The sequence below is a fragment of the Crinia signifera genome, chromosome 11 (assembly GCF_055691185.1).
Source record: "Crinia signifera chromosome 11, ASM5569118v1, whole genome shotgun sequence".
NCBI classification, from domain to species: domain Eukaryota; kingdom Metazoa; phylum Chordata; class Amphibia; order Anura; family Myobatrachidae; genus Crinia; species Crinia signifera.
The window spans coordinates 48,489,695-48,505,712 of NC_139227.1; the positions used below are offsets into that span (position 1 = coordinate 48,489,695).

General features: G+C 49.0%; 1 protein-coding gene across 2 annotated transcripts in view; it reads right to left on the bottom strand.

The window, feature by feature from the left end:
* Nucleotides 1–15,760, bottom strand: part of LOC146045299 (DNA topoisomerase I, mitochondrial-like) — a 121,758-nt gene extending 105,998 nt beyond the window's left edge. The window contains exon 1 of one of the 2 annotated variants that reach the window (XM_083164052.1): nt 15,710–15,760. In XM_083164052.1, the coding sequence (XP_083020178.1) occupies nt 15,710–15,717 (8 nt within the window). In that variant the 5' untranslated portion in view covers nt 15,718–15,760. Of the gene's footprint in view, nt 1–10,961; nt 11,104–15,709 lie in introns of those variants that run through there. The other variant, XM_083164053.1, reaches the window with a different exon arrangement.
* Between the last annotated feature and the right edge of the window lie 258 nt (nt 15,761–16,018).

Below are 16,018 nucleotides of genomic sequence, written 5' to 3' on the forward strand. Positions count from 1 at the left end.
ACATCACATACGTCTTGACAGAAAAGGAAGTCGCTGGGACAGGTTTTCTGTTGGAATTACTATGCAGGACTGTGGCGGAGGGGGTACTGAGTTCCGCCTACCCTTAGAGGTGGTGGAACTCAGTTCCACCCAGTTCCCCCCCCACTTTACCCCTGAATGACAGTATGTGTGGGGTCCTCTCTTAATGGATCTCATGGTGGGATCGGTTCTTCCCGGGTGTAGGCTATGACATCACAGTGACATAATATAGAATGGGCAGATGGCTACAGTCAAATATGTCTTTAAATGGACACCGAGCACCTTGTGTAGACCATTACACCACTTGTATCATTGTGTAAGGGAGTACAAGGCTGGTAAATCAGTGAGCGGTTACTTCATTTCCCTGTGTTATACAGCTGTGTTTCCTATGTAATAGCGCATTATTATTTAGCCACAGCTATGTGCGACAGTTACTCAGCACAGCTTAAAAGCGAATAATAAATATAAAGTGATGGCTATGAAAAGAGCAGCATTTATACACAGAGCGGCGTACCTCCCCTAATAGCGGAGGCCATTATTTAACGCTTACGCCACATCCCGCTTTAGGCGCATAAGTGGATACTAAAAGGAAATCTATTTTCTATATTTGCAGATCAACACTTTAAAAGCCTGTACATGCAATAGCTGTAATGCACAGATAGAGGATCTCTGCAAGTCACAACAAAGACAGGGACTATGGCTTATACAGGCAAGGGAGACAATGTAAGCTGTGCGCTCCCACTCTTCATTGGCCTTTTCACAAATACTGTAGGTAGAACATCTGGACTGGCTGCATCGTGTGCCAAAAAGCAACACGACTATACAAATAAAAATGTTATAATGCACGGCATGGGTGTGTGTGTAATATAATATATATATATATATATATATATATATATATATATATATATATATATATATATATATATATATAGAGGAATGCTTGAGTGGGGGGGCGGAGGTTAGGACGTCAGCTGCCATGCCCTTCGGCAGTAGCCGGGCGGGGGCGAGTGGTCGCTAGCGGCTGGGGTGGGGGTGCAGTGGTGGCTGTGACAGTGACGCTCACAGCCACCTCCGCACATCACTGGGTGACAGAGATAGCAGCGCTCCACAACTCCATCCACGCCTGCGTATATGCTGCAGCGGTGCATACCGGTCCTCGCAGTGTGACAGGGGGACGTTAGCATCTCTCCCCCCACTAACCCCAGCAGGAAGTCGGCAGGAAAAGAGGCCTCCAATCCGGCCTTTCCTGTGCGATAAGCGGCTCAGCTGCATAACGAGCTATGGACAAACTGACGTTGCCGGAGACAGCGGTTGCAGGGGGAGCTGGAGGCAGTAGGCCAGCTCATGCTTCAGCAACGTGGACATGTCCCAAAAGCCGCATCCGATCCACTCAACGGCCTTGGGTCCCCCTAGGATGTGAAGTGTAAACATTGCTGTGCTGCGGGACCAGAAGCAGGAGCCTATGGTGCGGCATTAGGCGGGTAAGGAGGACTGGCGAAAGTCTATGAGTTATAAATAAAGTTATAAAGTTTTAAATTGCCTTAAGTGCTGTCATCTGTCACCCTCAGACAGCTCAGTGCATCAGAGTATAAATGTTAATATATAAGAGTCTGATTAGCATGCCTTGCTGGGGCTTGTAGTCACACGACAGCTGGGAGCCACAGGAAAGGAGTTTTGACCACGCTCCCTTTTCCAGTGGTTCACGCCCCCTTTCCAATTGTGTACCGAATTCTTCCCCTGAAATGTTGGAGGGTATGTGATAGTAAGGGCTCGAAGTATGCTGGTACACGCCAGTATGTCAAGCGCTAATTCCCCCATGGCTATCTGTCATTCCCATCCGCTATCTCACCTGGTGGCTCTCTCCCGCATCCTGCTCCTTTAAGCTTGCAAGTTGCAGCAGTCTGTCCACTATCACACCACCAGACTGCAGTCGTCTCACACAAACCCCCTCTCCCACTCTACGCGGTGGCTATCTACCACTCCCCCCACTTTCATACCACCCCGCTCTACCACCCAGCTACTGTGTCTTACCCGCACCACACACCCTCACTCTCTCCCCCCCCCCCCCCCCCTTAAGGCATACTTGCCTAAAATTCCAGAATGGCAGGGACGCTCCCAAAAAATCATGAGGTCCTCTCAGCCCCAACCGGGGAAGGCGGGCAAGTCCCCGGCTTTCTTTAAAGGCCTCACTTTGCCACCCACAACAGAGTACAAGGAGAAGGGGGCATCAAAGTAGGCCAGTATGCCACAAAGTATGGAGGTGAAGTTTAGGAGTTCCACAGCAGCCAATTGCATTAAGTACAACAAGGATCCTCATAGATAGCCTTGATTTTTTGATAGGCATACTTTGTGGTCCCCCCCCCCCCCCAGATCCTAGCGCCCTAGGCAGCTGCTTAAAGCTGCCTAATGGTAGAGTCGGACCTGGTCTCACCACCACCACACACCCTCACCCCATCCCCCAACCAGGTGGCTGTGTCTCACCACCACACACCCACCCTCACCCCAACCAGGCGGCTGTGTCTCACCACCACCACACACCCTCAACCCATCCCAAACAAGGTGGCTGTGTCTCACCACCACCACACACCCTCCCCCCCCATACCGCAACCAGGTAGCTGTGGTTAATCATGACCCTCTTCACTACCCTTACCTTTCCAAAACGTATGCGGTCAATAGGTCAACACTCAAAGGTCTACATTCATTAGGTCGACCACTGAATGTCGACAGGCCTTATGTCAACACACTCAAAAGGTTGACAATGGGCAGTATTCAATGAGCATTTTGGCGATGTGCAGCAAATCTTGTTTAGGATTCGCTGCACATTCGCCACTGGTCGCTGAGTTCCGGAGCCTCGCCGGCTCCAGTATTCAACGAGTCAGGGGCTCGCTGCCCCTGACTGGCGAATTTTAACTCCTGCGGCGATGCCGCAGAGAGCCCGAGGACGGCGGCAGGCAGGGAGATGGAAGTCTCCCTGCCTGCCCCAGAACATTTGTGGGGGGGAGGTGGGCTCCCCGGGTGCCAGGCAGCACAGGCTGCCCCCCGGGGGTGCCAGCAGGGGACCAAGTATATTCACTACACCCGATCATGCATATGTAATGATCGGGTGCAGTGAATATATGAATATCTAATGAGCGGCTTGGCTCCGGCCCCCTGCTGGCTGGTCTGTGTAAAAAAAATATATATATATTTTTTTTTTATTTTTTATTAAATATATATTCATGTGCTTACAGCACATAAATAAAAATAGCATGCCCCTCCTCAGAATAAAATTCCTGATTTTTTTACACCAAATGTAAAAAACAAAACACTTTATTTTAAAAGTTCACATTCCACTTCACCATAAAAAGATAGCGATTGCTACTCGGTGAATAATGGCAATAAAAACCTTGAAATGTATTCGCCATCTGGTCATTGAATAGGGTGATTCACCGTTTTAGTAAAAAAATCGCCTTACAGCACAAAATCGCCATAAAAACCTGGCGAATCAGCCTCATTGAATACCGCCCAATGTCATTAGGCCGACAGAAGCATTAGGTCGACCTGGGGTTTTCCTGTTTTTTCTCTAACCGTCATGCCCTACCATCCACTAGGGCGTGGAGGGAGAATATAATAGTGTGCCGAATGTAGCGTGTCGACCCGGTGTCCATGTCGACTGTGCCAACCTAACAGTTTGTCAACCTAATGCATGTCGACCTTCCTGTGGTTGACCTAATGATCCACACCCTTTCCAAACCAGGCATCTACAGTGTGTAGGGAGACCAAACTGCAACTGATGCTGAATCAGGCCCTTTATCAGTATTTATATAGTCTATCAACTCCCTCCTGAAAACCCCACTAGTCTATAGGATGGGGCCGAGACTATCACTGCCCCAGCACAACCTGTCATAGGGATGCTGGGGACTTAGTGCTGAATAAAAGTCACATGACCCCGCTCACGTCACCCCTCCTCCAATCATTTAAATCTAACTTCATTTAAATTTCTTCCGTTTCTTTCTCACTTTAATTCCTCATTGACCGGGCTCGTCTAGCTAGGAAGGACGGTATTTATCATGGATGAAAGACACATGGCTCAGATCAATAGCCTCCTGCATGACCAGACTGGCCACCTGCCAGAATGGCCCAGTACAGCCGTGTCTGCATGGCCAGCATGCTTCTATGAGGGTTTACTGCAAGGCCACAAACCCATAACTCGTGGCATGCCCTATGAAACATGTCCATGGCCCCTTTCCCTTGCCCAACAATAGCCTCAGTCTAATCACAATCAGTGGCGTAACTACCAAGGGTGCAGGGGGTGCAACTGTTATGTTGCCCAGGGGGCTTGGTAGGCACTCTCCTGCACCCGCTTGTAGTTTTTATTTCACACTCTGCTCCCCATGTACAGCTGGGAGCAGGAGGTCTGGCGGCAGTAGCGGTGTGCAAGGAGCAGAGAGCAGGAGGACCAGCGGCGCCGCCTGTGCAGTACAATGGAGGACAGAGGGAGCACCTATACGCATCACTGCCTGTACACAGGGAGAAGTTTGTCCGGTGGCAGCAGCGGTGTGCAAGTAGCAGCGGACGACAGAGGAACGGCGGTAGCGTTTGTACGCATTGCCGCCTATACGCAGGGAGAAGGTTATCTGGCGGCAGCAGCAGTGAACACCGGAGCAAGTCATGGAGAGCAGGAGGCCCAGTGGCGCCACCTGTACAGCATAGGATTGAGGCCTGGCGTATGCAGGGAGAAGAAGGTCCAGTGGCAGCAGCAGCGGTGACCATAGGAGCAGGCAATTAGAGATGGGTCGTTCGTGAACGATCCGGTTCTTTTGAACGGCTCCCTTTAAAGAACGAGGGAGCCGCCGATCCCAAAATGGTGATCCGGATCAGTTGCGTTTACATTGCATACAATACAATGCATTGCTTGAGCTCAGCACTGCCACCTTTGGCAGCTGAGATATTTTCTTCTAATTGGAGACTGAGTGAATAGAAAAACAAGGCTGCTTGTGCTGTTGCTGCTGCTGCTGTGTCATGTGGAGATCTAGATTCTTCTTGAAGCCCTGAAGGAGCCCAACAGCAGAGGCATTGCAAGATTGCTTCACCATCTTCTACTAGTACAGTATCACAGAAAGTTGTGTAGAAGTATGAACACACATTCTCACAGACACACAGACTTTGGTTAGGCAGTGCACATGTTTTTTTTTTTTTTTTACTAGATCTGTGTTTGCTGGGCTGTGTAGTACTTTTAACTTTAATTTGGAGGGGGAGGGGGCCTTCTTTTAACTTTCATTTGGGGGGGGGGGGGGGGCTTGTCAATGAGCAAATTTAGTCCCGCTTGGCAATGAACACATTTAATCCCCCTTGGCAATAAGCAAATTTAGTCTCCCTTGGCAACGAGCAAAATTAATACCCCTTTTACACCGCCGCAAAACCCCGGGTCTTCAGCGGGTCAGACCCCGGTCAGCGGCAGTGTAAATGGGACACGCCGTGTCCCTTTACACTGGACTTCTACCCAGGTCCTGGGAACTGGATTGTTCGTCAGACAAGCGTTGGTCAGACAGTCACTAGGTCGACATGCAGAAAGGTTGACATGGGAAGAGGTCGACATGGAACAAGGTCGACGTGGTTTTAGGTCGACATGGACGTTAGGGTGACATGAGGAAGGTCGAAAGGTCATAAGGTCGACATGGGGTTTTCGCTGTTTTTTGACCCGAATGTCAACACAGTTGGAAGTGAAATCGGACCCTCGCATCGCTCGCAATGCTTCGGGCACAGTTGCTCACTTCGCTTGCCACACTATTATAATCTCACTCCATGCCCTAGTGGATGGTAGGGCATGAAATACCGCCTGTCAGCACATGTCGTCTCAACAAACAGTGAAAATCCCCATGTCGACCTTATGACCTGTCAACCTTCCTCATGTTGACCTATAACCATGTAGACCTTGTTCCATGTCGACGTAAAACCACGTCGACTTTTTCAACACACCCTGTATGTTACCTTGTCATTTGTTTTTTGTTTACTATGTACGGCGCTGCGGACACTTTTGCGGCGCCTTATAAATAAACGTACTATTGCTACTAACCACGTCGACCTTGTTCCATGTCGACCTAAAACCACGTCGACCTTTCAGCATGTCGACCTAGTGTTGTTGACCTAATGTCGACCTAGTTCAGTCGACCAAACGACCGTTTCCCCAGGTCCTGACCTGGGTAGAACATGACTATGACCTGGGTAGAGGGCAGTCGGTGTAAATGGGTACACTGGGTCATCCGACCCGGCTCCCATTTACATCAATGGGGGACCGCAGCATCCGCAGGTTGGACAGGGGGGCAGCAGACAGCAGCGGAGGAGGTGAATGGATGCCGGTGTGAGGCATCCATTCACCTTCAGGACGATGGCTGGAGGGGTGCACGGGGCTGGGGGCAGCCCAGCAGCTTACCTTGGTGCTGGGCTGTCCCCAGCACGGCGATCAGTGGTCCCGGCGGGGATCACCGCGGGCCTGGCGCTTGGAGATGATGTAATTACATTTCTCTTAAATGTGCAATGTACAGAACACTTTAAGGAGCCGCATCCCGCTGTAAGCTCCTCTTCTCCTTCTGACACCCTCCGTGTACTCCCTGGCTAGCAGCTGTACATGTACCAGAGACATGGTATTTTCTACTCTAGTAAGCCAGTATCCCCTAAATGTATCATCGGGGAACCGCAGCAGGAATCTCCGATCCCTGCTGCGATCCCCCTTTCAGCGCCGCCGGCCGCATCCCCATAGGTTTCTATGGGGGATGCGAAGCTGCCCGATGTATCAACATCGGGCAGCCCGGCTTCGCACCCCTGGGCTACTGCCATTCTGAGATGGCGATAGCCCATTGTAGTCTATGCCTACACATCGCACTGCCCGGCTCGGATGAGAGGGGTCTGATCCCCCGGCTTCTAGGTTAGGGCTTCGCAGGGACGGGCTCCTTTCGGAGCCCTGTCCCTGCGCCCTCAAAATTGATAAATTGCCCCAATATGATCAATACCCCAGAACACCACCTCACAAAGGATTATTCCCTGTATTTGTCATTGTACAAGTATATAGGTAGGCATGAGGGAAATGGTTGTATTTAATGGGTGAGTAGACACTTTTATTTTTATATCATCGGGACCCCCTCCTCCCTCCCGAAACTGGCAATGAAAAGGGGTCTTCAAGAGGGAGGCCTGATTTGTACAGTGAGCCACAGAATGTCAGACTCCACCTCCCCCTACTGCCGTATCCGGCGGCGTGTATGCCTGAAATGCTGAGGGCCTATTGGGGAGATATTCAAGGGGAGGGGCTACAGGCTAATTGTAGTAGTAGTAGTACAGAGACCGGTAGCCCCACAGGAAGGGACCCTGAGATATATAAGGGGGCAAACCCAACATATTCAATATTCAATTATCTACTGTGTTTACCACGCAGGGCTATTCAATTATTAGTCAATTTTCCCTGTGTGTAAAATCATAGATTCTACGGGCTAATACTGCAGAGAACAATCTATGTTAAGTGCACCACCTAGGTCAGGGTTAGAGAACCTTTGGCCCCAGCTATTGTTGGACTACACATCCAAGCATTCCCTGCTACAGTTTTATCATGGCCAAATAGCAAATTGTAGCAGGGCATGCTGGGATGTGTAGTCCAACAACAGCTGGAGGGCCAAAGGTTCCCCATCTCTGCCCTACGACTTTGCTCTGTTTCTGGATTCCCTCTTAACGAATGATTGCTATTACCTGTACTAAACAGGTAAATGGATAAGAAAGGTGTTTCCACACAGGTAATAACAATCAAACATTAAGAGGGAAGTCCAGAAAACAGAGCATTGTGTCCCTCCTGGAAAGGGTCATGTTGGGAGGTATGGTACACTAACTCAAACCATAAATAACTGTCTTTTTTACACAAACTGAGCCGCAGAGCCGCCCAAAGGATCTAGATCTTTTCGCCGACCGACCCGGGTCGACCCGGGTCCGCTCAGTGAGCCGTTTTGCCCATCTCTACAGGCAATTGGTATATATACCTGACAGTAATGTGTATAGCTCTTATTGCTCTTATTGTATACACCCCTATTGCGATCGCTCTCCTCTTTTTCTGCCTCCCATGCTCCCCCAACCCCTCCCTCCCCACTCTTTCCCCTGTGCTCCCTGCTCTCTCTACTCTCTCCTTCCTGTGCTCCCTTTGCCCTGCTTGCTCTCCTTTTTTTTCTCTCCGCCATCCCTTTCTCCTTTTTTTCCTTTTGCCCTCCCAGGCTCTTTCCTCTCTTTTTCTACCTCTTATGCTCCTCCCTCTTTTTCCATGAAGCTCTCTCTTTATTCTGCCCTTTAAGGGGCACTATAGTGACAACGATGGGGGGGTTTGCTATGGGACCCACAATGTTCTTGTTACACCCCTAATCACAATGGAATCAGTTGGGGAGTGTTTTGTGGTCACATTTGGACACTTCCATTGCCCACCCTCCCGGGAGGCTCCCAAAAATCAGTGGGCACCATCCGAATCTTCCTAGCTGCAGCGGTAAATTACAGCGGTTCGCGGCAAATTACTGCGGTCGCTTTTCAGGGGAGGGTGGGCTAAAGATGCAAATTGAGTAATTTAGTCCCACCCCCTCCTTGAAGACCCGCAGGATTTGCAGTACTGGGGGAGGGGCTTCATGATGTCTACATCAGACCCCACCAAGTGCTGCTGACAGAGGAGAGTTTAAAACTAGACAGTAGTCAGTGCTGCTGAATTAAAGAGGAGACTTTCCAGGTAGGCAACCCTGCCACTGCCACAGCTGCCAATTGCATCAATGTTTTACCCACTGTGTGTATTCAGGGCAGATTATAAGACAAGTCGGCCATAGAATAGTCTACTGGTCCACCCAGGACCCAGCAGGTGATGCATTGACCCCTAGCAACAAGTCAGTTCCTAGTAAGGCTGTAATTGATAGGTTTAAGTTATTGGTTGCTAGGGGCAACTTCTCCAATACTTGATGCATTTGCTCCTATAGACTATATCTAACCCTATGGACTGGCAACATCTCTGCAATAAAGCAGGTAATGGATTCTCTTATCCAGACCAGAACCGATCAGCCGCAATGTCCTCAGATATCCCTGGCGCACTACAGATAATGCTAGGAGCACGGCATACAGTAATCATCTCCAGTACAGAGTTCCTGCCGTGTGATTACAGGTAATATCCTGCAAGAGCCCAGAAAATCTATTTCTTATTATTAAGTCCAAAGTTAGTTGAAAAAAGTTAAAGGAATTTTCCGGCGTAGACGGCAGCAAAACGATCAAATATCTCCCGACAGCAGAAGAGAAACAAACATTTGCTCTTATTTTTTGTTAATTCCATCTATGGTAAATACGCAAAGCGTACATCTGCAATAATTCTACAAATATCCCCTGTATAGCAACGTTACATTCCTCTGCATATATGCATCTATCATAAACCAGCAGCATTTATTTAGTGTACAATGTGCTGTACAATATATATATATATATATATATATATATATATATAATATATAGAGGCCACTCAATTACGCCTTTGTGTGCTAAAAGATGTCATAACCGAAAGTGAAAGCAATTTTTGCAGTGACACTTTCAAACTTGCTGGATATGAAGAGAGGGAGCTTGAAGACGCTTGATGGGCATATTAACTAGTCAGCACATAAAAGACTGTACATCACCTGCGCTTAAATAATCAGCTAGCCAGGTGGTGGGAGGGGTAGATTCAGGCACTTAGAAAGGGGGGTTAGGATTAGCATGGTACGAAGGTTAGGTACTAGTGGGGAGGGTTAGGGTATGGTAGGGGTAAGGTAGCTATGCTTAGATTAAGTGAGGGCTGCCTAAACTCTAAATTAAGAGTACATTTTGTGTTTGCAGTAGAAGTGATGACTGCTAGTTAGGGATGGCCATCAACTATCAATGTTCCCAAAACACCCGTTCCTCTGTGAATGCGAGAGTAAGCGATGGCGGGAACCATCCATGGCCAGCGATAGAATGGTTTATAGCCATCCCTACTGCTAGTTGTCTCAAGGTTGGTTTCAGTTTTTTTCTGGTAGCCTATGTGGGAGAAGTGGGGCATGAGCTTAGGAGAGGGGTATATAGGCAGGATCCTGCAGGAGCTACTTCCTCTATCAGAAGTTTCAGGCCTGCCGCCCACCTACCACCCTCCCTCGCCTTTCAGGCATCCAAATTATTTTGGTACACTTACCATTTCTCTTAAAACTAGGCAAAACGGCGTTACGGCCCAGCGGTCCCTTGTGGCATAAGTGGGCATTGGGAAGCACTGCCCCTTGGAAGACGGCAGATGTGTCCTGCCTTTGCGGGGGGGACAATTTGAGCACTCCTCCACAGCATACTTGCCCTTACAGGGAGATTCTAGGTGGTATCAGAATGTGCGGTGCGAAGCCGCTGAGGGGCGTGTCATGCTCCGTCCAAAGGGCGTGTCTAGCCCCACCTATTGTCACTAATGGGGGTTGGTAAGGTATTTCAATGCCAGTGTTGTGGCTGCCAGTTGGGATTCCAGCATTACAAGTACATTATACACAGACCCAACCATATTACATGAAGTACATTATACGCAGCCCCTCCCCCATTTTACACACAGTACATTTTAGGCAGCCCCCTTCCCATATTACACACAGTACATTATAGGCAGCCCCCTCCCTCATATTACACGAAGTACATTATAGGGAGCCCCCTTCCCCATAATACACACAGTCCCTTCCCCATATTACACACAGTACATTATAGGCAGCCCCCTCCCTCATATTACACCAAGAACCTTATACACAGATATCCCCCTTCCCCCATATGGCTGTGCATTATACACAGCCCCCCTTCTATGGCTGCACATACACAGCCCCCATCCTCCCCCATATGGCTGTGCATTACACACAGCCCCTCTCTTCCCCCCCATATAGCTGCGCATTATACAAAGAACTCCCACAAAATTACACCCACTACACACTTACCATTTAGTGGTTTTCCTATAGCCAGCCAGGCAGTGTGGTGGGGAAGACATCAGACAGAGCTGTAGCACGCAGAGAAGGGCTGCTGTACGGAGTCAGTCTGGTGGGCGGGGCCAGCCTCAGGGAAGCCCTGGCTGCCGACTGCCGAGAGCTGAGCAGCTGCACCACCTGATCTTCCCCTGATGCTGCTGAGCCAACCTCCGCTCACAGTGAGGTAGAATGATGATGTAGAGATAAATGCAATAGTCATAAGGAGAGATAAACATCCAGCCAATCAGCTCCTTACTTTTTTCAAACACAGGCTGTAACATGGCAGTTAGCAGGTGATTGGCTGGACGTTTATCTCCTTATCAACCTTGGATTTCTCTCTTGTTAAAGCTTAATATATCTGCCCCAGTGCCACAATGCCTCCCTGACGGCGCACAGAGGAGAACAGGTCAGCCACTTCCTACCCACAACTCCGCTGTCGCTGCTGATGACGTCTCCTACTACACCTGACCTCCCTCTATGCTGTATTTCTGCGGGGATCCCTGGAAACCGGGAGGGCTGCCTAGGTATGCGGGAGGATGATGTAAAAATCATGAGCCAAGTCTGCTCCACAGGTGTGCCCACACCGGCCAGATAAGGGGTGGTGAGACTTCCCAGCGTCAGGTTATGCTTTAGTGTGTTTTAGTCGCTGCCATATTTAGTAGTTGAAGCGTTGAAGTCTCCTCCATTTTATGTGACTAGAGCTGGACATCACGTGGCGCCTTATTGCCAGCCCTTTACGAAGGTCATTCCATACAATAAATGACTATGGGGCGCATTTATCATTGGAATGCGATGCCGGGGCAGTGACATCGCCCGACATCGCATTGTGGCACCCTGCAATACCGCCAGGATGTATCATCTGGCAGGCGCAGGGACAGGGCTCCGAAAGGAGCCCGTCCTTGCGATGCCGGAAGCCAGGGGGTCTGCGCATGCGCGGTTATGCGCTGACCCCCCGCGACCCGCTGACCGCACTGCCGCTCGGGCAGTGCGAAGTGTAGCCATAGGCAACAATGGGCTATCGCCATATCAGAATGGCGATAGCCCATGGGTGCGATGCCGGGCTGCCCGATGTTGATACATCGGGCAGCTTCGCATGCCCCATAGAAACCTATGGGGGATGCGGCCGGCGGCGCTGCAGGGGGGAATCGCAGCAGGGATCGGAGATTCCTGCTGCGGTCCCCCTTTAATACATTTAGATGAAACTTAATATTTGCGGTTAACCCCCGAAAACGGGTGTTTTCGGGGATTTAGCCGCAAATATTAGTTGATAAATGGGCCCCTAAGACCTTATAAATCTAATGCTATGGTGTCCGTGTCATTATTGTGTCAGCGTGTGTTATTTGTAGATAAGCTAGCTTCAGGTTTTGTTAAGGTACAAACAATACAAATGTATAGACGCCTTACCAGACTCTTTACAGCCTTCACTACTTTGGGATGTCTGCTTCCACACCACTGATCGTCATTATGCATCCCCATGGGGCATATAATGTGTAAATATTCCAATATACTCGCTACGCTCGGCACACCATTTTGTTCTCCCACCATGCCCTAGTGGATGGTAGGGCATGAGATACCGCCTGTCGGCTAATGCTTGTGTCGACCTAGATACATGTTGACCCAATGCTTGTCGACTGACCATCATGTTGTAGACCAAATGACTATCCCAAAAAAAGAACAGTCACTGTGAGTGGTGCTGGCATTTTTAGCGGATATTTTGAGGCATTTTTAGGGGATAATTCGAGGATCTCACAGCAACGTTGGCGCTCAAAGGGTTAATAAAAAGGGTTGCTTGGCAATTTTCACACTTCTATTGTCAAATTCCCTTGGCACTCAAAGGGTTAAGCCAGGTCAACATTAGATACTAAATCGTTCTGACACGAATCGAAACGATATATCGGCCATATCATTTAGTGTGTACCCCAATCATTTACATCGGAGCCTATCGGGCCGTGTATACAGTCCAATATGTGCACCCCTGGCGCAGTTAACTATGGGAAGAGCTCTCTAGCAATGCAATGCTGCAAATAGGTGACTCTCTTCCATTCTGCCTGCTGCTTCGCGAAGTGGACAGGATAGGGAGAAAATCACCAAAGCCGCAGCAATGGTGTGAAGGGGCAGGGCTAAAAGTAGTGAATCATGTAATTTAGCGCTGCCCCCCACCCGTAAACCCACGATTGTAGTGAGCAGGGCCTAATGACTTCACAGTCCAGTACCACCCTCCGAAGTGGCCGGCTACATCTCCTCTGGGATTCTCCCAGAGAGCAGACACAGGCATGTAAAGTTATTGTTATAACACTTACAAGATATTCCTCATCTAAATCACACCAATTGGTACTGAATAGTCCGCACAAAAGCTGTACCCACACGGGGTGCAGCTGGACACTTGCAGGGGTGCCAGAGGTTTCATATTTATGGTCATTTTCATAGGTGCCACCACCTCTAATGGTAGGGAGGACTAGTTTCACCTCCACCACAGTCCTGCACAGTAATTCCCTGAAACCCCAGAAACCCGTTGCAGCTGCTTCCTTTTCCGTGGGCTTTTACTGTGGCAGTTATGTGTAATATGCACTACTACTGTGGACATTGTGTATAAGTGACACTACTGTACACCATACAGTGGCATAGCTTGGTTTGGGGCACCCCCCCCCGCCGTTAATGGGGGGGGCACCTCCCCCTCCCCGCCGGCCGCAGGCTTACCTGTCTGCGCGTCCCGGCTCCCCTCCTGACTTCAATTAATAATTCTATGCAGACGGACCACGATAAAATGGCCGCCCCCATACCGCAAACAGTTTCAGAGAACAGTCTGCTTTATGGGGGGGCCATTTTTTCGTGGTCAGTCTCCATAGAATTGATTGAAGCCAGGAGGGGAGCCGTGACGCGCAGACAGGTAAGCCTGCGGGGGATGGGGGACGGGGGCATTACTATAGCACCGCAGCCTCCCGGCGCCCCCACATGCACAGCGTCCCCCCGCGACCGCGGGGGCTGCGGTGCTATAGTTACGCCCCTGACACCATACATGTAAAAGTAGTACTGTGTAGCCTAACATTAATAAAGGGTGCTAATAATGCTGCTTTCACAAAGCAAAACCTGCTTAGACCAGGTATTTAAAATGTTTTTCTTAAAACGGGTCAGAGCAAGTTTAACCCCTTTCACATCGCATTTAAATACCTGGTCTAAAGCAGGTTTGCGGTGTGAGAGCATCACTCTGCCGGTCATCCTACATTACAGGGAGTGAGCACTGACACTCACCTCTCTCCCTCCAGCCCAGCAGCTCTTACTCATATGGGTAGAGCAGGCATGTCCAAACTATGGCCCTCCAGCTGTTGTGAAACTACAAATCCGAGCATTCCTTGTAATCGTTTTAGCATTCCCTGATAGCAATACTCTGGCAAAGCATCATGGGACTTGTAGTTTCACAACAGCTGGAGGGCCATAGTTTGGACATGCCTGGGGTAGGGGGTCTGACAGTGAGCAGTAGCTGATCTGCTCTGAGCCAGCACAGTGCATATTTAATGAGCCGGTCGGCTCATTAAATATGCACTGCGCTGGGGGCCAATAGTGTTCACTGCTGCCTGGGTACCGTTTCAGACAGCAAAAAAAAAAAAAAAAAAACATCTCCAAAAAACGTTTTTTTGGGGGGAAAAGGTAAAATCACTCTGCACCTTTCAGACCGCACATATTACCATTTTCAAACAGTTAAAAATTGGCAAAATACCATTTTTTTTAGTGCGGTCTGAAAGTTGTACCAGTGATGTAACGTGAATAGGGGCACTACTGTGAGTCAAAGTGAATAAGATGCACTACTACGTTGTGTAATATAAATCAGGGGCACCATATGCTGTCTAATGTGACTATGATTGTGCTACAGTGCAGGGTCATTTGAATTGGGGGTACTATTGTGTAACCACACCCTTTCCTTATGGGACCACTGTTCCTTTATAAAGCAGAAATGTATAGTTTGCAAGGGGTGCCAAAAAATCCTGGAACTGATCAGGGCCTCAACTAAAGGGGGAAGGCGAGGTTGTTGGTGGACAGGAGTTCCACCACCTCTCCTAGACCACTTAAAGCCCTGGCCCCCAGTAATAAAACATGTGGATAACCCAAAGCGCAGCGCTGCCCCTCACCCAATAGAGCCACCCACCCAGTGGCGTAGCTAAGTTTTGGGCACCCCCCGCCGCCCCGCCAGGCACATAAAATACCCCCCCTAAATTTCAAGCTTCTGGCCTAGGGTCTTGGGCAGTGGTTCCCAACCTTGGTCCTTAAGTACCCCCAACAGTGCACGTTTTCCAAGTCACTCGGCAGGTGCACTCATTCAGACACATTTTAAAAGATCCACAGGTGGAGCTAATTATATCACTTGTGATTCTGTTTGGAGACCTGGAAAACATGCACTGTTGGGGGGTACTTGAGGACCAGGGATGGGAACCACTGGTCTTGAGGAATAAGTAGATACTTTAGTTCTGTGTGACTCTGAAACGTTTGGCAGCCTCTGTATTACAATGTATACCATGTCCATGGAAATGCAGCATCTAACATGCTCAGATCTAGCTTAAGGGGTTTTATTTGATGTGTATAAAGCAATCATGCGGCCTAATGTGTGACATATGTCCAACGTCTCACAAATGACTATATCATTATATATATGACATGGTCTCAAAACCGGTTTTATCTGTTTAAAAACCACTAATATTAGATCGGGTGGGTGGAAGATTTAAACTAACCTGGTCATAAGCTTGTGCCTCTGATTAGGGTGTGAGAGTGGGAGGATTCCCTTTATAACCTCTCATTGTGAGGGTAAATGCACTGCAGGAGTTGGGTTACCTTGTTATCTATTCCATCTCATCTGTGTTAATCACCCAATGACAGCCAGCCTCTTTGTATTGTTCTGTATATAATTGTTGTGGTGCACATTTCATACATTTGTTCCGCTGTACTGCATAAATCTGCTCACTTTGTGTGGATGTTTTATTATGTTTTGAGACTTTTTTGATATGCTTGGGTCCTGACCCTCCTCATGAGGGAGAAAATGC